The following is a 4403-nucleotide window of genomic DNA, read 5'->3' as shown; positions in this document are numbered from 1 at the left end:
AATAGCAGTTATATCTGTAGTAATACATTTGCTTCAAGTAAAAAGCCATATTTTACCACATTTGTTTCATTTTGCATGTGTGAACTGTTTTTTTTTTCACAAGAACAGAACAGAAACAATTTAAAATACCTACTGTATGAGAAATAAAAAGTGTTTTTTGTTTAACCTCGTTTTACTACTTGACATTATTTTTACACACGTCCCATGTTATGATCTAATCGAATATCAGGTTTAAATGTACGGAAAACTATGAGTTTTGCCAAATATTTAATATGTAACAATACAATCTGTGCCTGCTCCATAATCTGGATACATGGATAAACAAAATATTAGATTTTGGGCACAAACCTAAAGTGACTGAAATGGGTTATGTAGGCAGGAAATGAATGTATTTACTTCAGAATATATGTAAAACAAATCAACAATAGTGTTGCTAAGTACGGAAGAGGATTATGGCCACTGAAAAAAAAAAAAGTTAACTGATTTTTAAATTTTATTTCAGTTTAATATGGGAAAAAAGTCAGAATTCTGTCTTTTTTCTCAGAATTCTGACTTTAATCTCAGAATTCTGACAGCTAACAAACATGTTAGCATCAAGCCATAGCCATGTCTGTTTTAGAGACTAGCTCTTTTGTTTTAATGACCTTCTGCTCCTCCATTAATGAGGCGACCCCTCGGGCACGTAAAAAGTTGCCTAATTCACTGGCCACCTCAAACAACTCACATCTTTGTCAGTGAAGCTTAGTGCTCCCACAAGTCAGACTTCTGAGATTAAGGTCAGTATTCTGAGAAAAAAGTCAGAATTCTGAGTTTAAAGTCAGAATTCATATTAAACTGAAATAAAATCTAAAAATCAGTTAACTTTTTTTTTTTCAGTGGCCCTAATCCTCTTCCGTAGCAACACTATTGTTGATTTGTTTTACGTATGTTCTGAAGTAAATACATTCATTTCCTGCCTACATAACCCATTTCAGTCACTTTAGGTTTGTGCCCAAAATCCAATATTTTGTTTATCCATGTATCCAGATTGTGGAGCAGGCACAGATTGTATTGTTACATATTAAATATTTGGCAAAACTCATAGTTTTCCGTACTTTTAAACCTGAAATTCAATTAGATCATAACATGGGACGTGTGTAAAAATAATGTCAAGTAGTAAAACGAGGTTAAACAAAAAACACTTTTTATTTCTCATACAGTTGGTGTTTTAAATTGTTTCTGTTCTGTTCTTGTGAAAAAACACAAAGTTCAAACATGCAAAATGAAACAAATGTTGTAAAATATGGCTTTTTACTTGAAGCAAATGTATTACTACAGATATAACTGCTATTGGGTTATAAAATGTGACAAACTTATCACATAGTTACATTCAAATCTTCAAATGCAAACTTAATCTTGTCACTAATTGGCTCTCTAACCTAAGCTGTTTCTTTCTAGGCTTTCATGAAGCTGTTTCGTCACTCAATGATCATCAAAATTCCAAGGAAGAAAATAATAAAATAAATTCATTCCACATCTTTCAGATTCTAAGTGCTAAAACTAGGAACTGCTGGGTTGTTTTCTACTTTGTGTTGATCTATGACAAAAACGAATTCTGACTTTTTTCCCCATGTTAAACTGAAATAAAATTTAAAAATCATTTAACTTTTTATTTTATTTTCCAGTGGCCCTAATCCTCTTCCGTAGCTAAACAATCAAAAAAAAAAAAAGATGCTGGTTTTGTTTGCAAAGTTTCTCATGTAAAAATAATGTAAAAATATAATTTTTTGGAAGAAACTTTTATTTAAGCTGCACAAACGGACTAGAACAGGAGCGATTTCTTTTAACATTGCCTGTAATCCCCTCAGATGTCAAACTAAAGCTATCTTAGCACTCAAGCTCTTTCTCACACAGTGTAACAAAGGCAGGAACACATTACAGAAAAGAACTATCCCCCTCCTCCCGTTGTTGGGTTTCCATCTCCCCACGCCGAGTTTTATTTTCCTTCCTGTTTTATCTCTCCCCTGGCAGTGAAAGAAATCGACCTGGCTCTGTGGAGGAGCGCAGAGGCCATAGCTAACGATAAGAGGGAGTTCATGAATGACGGAGAATGGGAACTGCTGTCCATCCCTTCACAATACTGGCAGATCCGCCAAGATGACGCTGATTATGCTCAGATCCAGTTTAATGTATGTTGGCATGCATCCTCAGTGTTTTTTATCCTTATAAAAGTATTATAAAAACAGCAGTTATAAAGTGGGTAACATAAAAAAAAAGAAATATAGTTTAATCTGGCCCTAATGTTGGCTGTTAGTACATGTTGTCTGCAAAAAAAAAGGGAATACAAGGACTGTGATGACTGTGTTTGCTGGTTGTAAACCACAGCTCTGCATGTGTCACCCTTTAAAACCATGTAGAAGAGTAAAAAGCGTAAAGCAATTGGCTGCGACCTTCACGGATTAAGCAACGGAGCTAATTCCGAATGATGAGACGGCGGCTGCTTCTGGCAGGCAAAGAGACGGATGGAGAGAGGAGCTGATAGACAGGGCAGGGTGAGCAACCATAATGAGACTGTCGCAGTGGCTGCCTGATCAATGGACCTCTTGTTAGTTGGGAGCAAATGGCTCCATAGCCCATTGCAGGTGGAGAGCAGGGAGGGCTGCTGTTTATTCAGCGCAAAGAACGAAGGCTTCTCAGTAATGGAGCATTTCATGGCTCACTGAGATATTGTAGGGCTGGTGGCAGCTTTGGTCCTCTGTATACATAGCTCACAAGAGACATACAGTGCTTTGAAAAATTTGACTTTTTTAAAACAAATTTGCTTATTTTTTTCCCCCCTTGTGATCGCCAGACACATTTAAGTGATCATCTTCCATTAAGCAATCCCAGCAAACAGCGATAAGTCACTGTGGGGGAATTTTTGCTTGGAGATTCCTGTTATTCCACCCGCATAGCCTTACAGGTCCTGCAAAATAAACTTCTGTGAGCTTTTAACAATTTTATAATGTTATTCCTTCATCAAAATCATGGTCATAGCAGCATTTGTCCGTAAATATGCATTTTCGTATGAAGGTTGTATGAAGTTGTAACAATTGCATTTCATTGAAATGCATGGGGCTGGTGGGGCCAAACAGGATTCTCTGCTCTTGTGCCAGCAAGTGGGCAGATTGGACATACGTAATTAATAAAACATTGCGATGAACAGCGTGCTTTACCCCTGGCAGGAGCTCAGGAGAACAGAAAACACAAATTTAAAATACTGATCCTCTCTGAGCATCAAAAAATAAATGTGTGACAACAAGGATGCTTGCTGTACGAGGGAGAGGGAATTAAATTCAGTTTATTTCTATAGCGCCAATTCACAACACATGTCATCTCAAGGCACTTTCCAGTTCACCAAATTGATTTAAAGTTTTCTATCTAAGCTAGTTGATTATATCGACTCATTGACTCGAACTCAATCCCTCATGTGTAACCTCAGTACACACTTTCATATAGTGTGGTTCGATTCTGCGTTGTGTTAATGATGGCCAAGAGACAGGGTGAGTTGAGATGTTTATCTGTGCAGAACAGAATAATAACAATCAGCGATCAGGCTCATCACAGCCGGTACAGCACCTTACAAGGAACAGTATTACATGTTAGCATCAAGCCATAGCCATGTCTGTTTTAGAGACTAGCTCTTTTGTTTTAATGACCTTCTGCTCCTCCATTAATGAGGCGACCCCTCGGGCACGTAAAAAGTTGCCTAATTCACTGGCCACCTCAAACAACTCACATCTTTGTCAGTGAAGCTTAGTGCTCCCACAAGTCAGACTTCTGAGATTAAGGTCAGTATTCTGAGAAAAAAGTCAGAATTCTGAGTTTAAAGTCAGAATTCATATTAAACTGAAATAAAATCTAAAAATCAGTTAACTTTTTTTTTTTCAGTGGCCCTAATCCTCTTCCGTAGCAACACTATTGTTGATTTGTTTTACGTATGTTCTGAAGTAAATACATTCATTTCCTGCCTACATAACCCATTTCAGTCACTTTAGGTTTGTGCCCAAAATCCAATATTTTGTTTATCCATGTATCCAGATTGTGGAGCAGGCACAGATTGTATTGTTACATATTAAATATTTGGCAAAACTCATAGTTTTCCGTACTTTTAAACCTGAAATTCAATTAGATCATAACATGGGACGTGTGTAAAAATAATGTCAAGTAGTAAAACGAGGTTAAACAAAAAACACTTTTTATTTCTCATACAGTTGGTGTTTTAAATTGTTTCTGTTCTGTTCTTGTGAAAAAACACAAAGTTCAAACATGCAAAATGAAACAAATGTTGTAAAATATGGCTTTTTACTTGAAGCAAATGTATTACTACAGATATAACTGCTATTGGGTTATAAAATGTGACAAACTTATCACATAGTTACATT

At 36.3% G+C, this 4403-nt stretch overlaps 1 protein-coding gene across 1 annotated transcript in view; it reads left to right on the top strand.

The window, feature by feature from the left end:
- Window positions 1-4403, top strand: part of htr3b (5-hydroxytryptamine (serotonin) receptor 3B, ionotropic) — a 13886-nt gene that overhangs the window by 5144 nt on the left and 4339 nt on the right. Inside the window, exon 6 of the mRNA XM_015370189.1 lies at window positions 2011-2168. Within this exon, the coding sequence (XP_015225675.1) occupies window positions 2011-2168 (158 nt within the window). The remainder of the gene's footprint in view (window positions 1-2010; window positions 2169-4403) is intronic.

The sequence above is a fragment of the Cyprinodon variegatus genome, unplaced genomic scaffold (genome assembly GCF_000732505.1).
Source record: "Cyprinodon variegatus isolate N-32 unplaced genomic scaffold, C_variegatus-1.0 Scaffold43, whole genome shotgun sequence".
In the NCBI taxonomy this organism is placed as follows: Eukaryota; Metazoa; Chordata; class Actinopteri; order Cyprinodontiformes; family Cyprinodontidae; genus Cyprinodon; species Cyprinodon variegatus.
The sequence above is the reverse complement of the archived record's forward strand: the minus strand, read 5'-3'. Positions and strand labels throughout refer to the sequence as shown.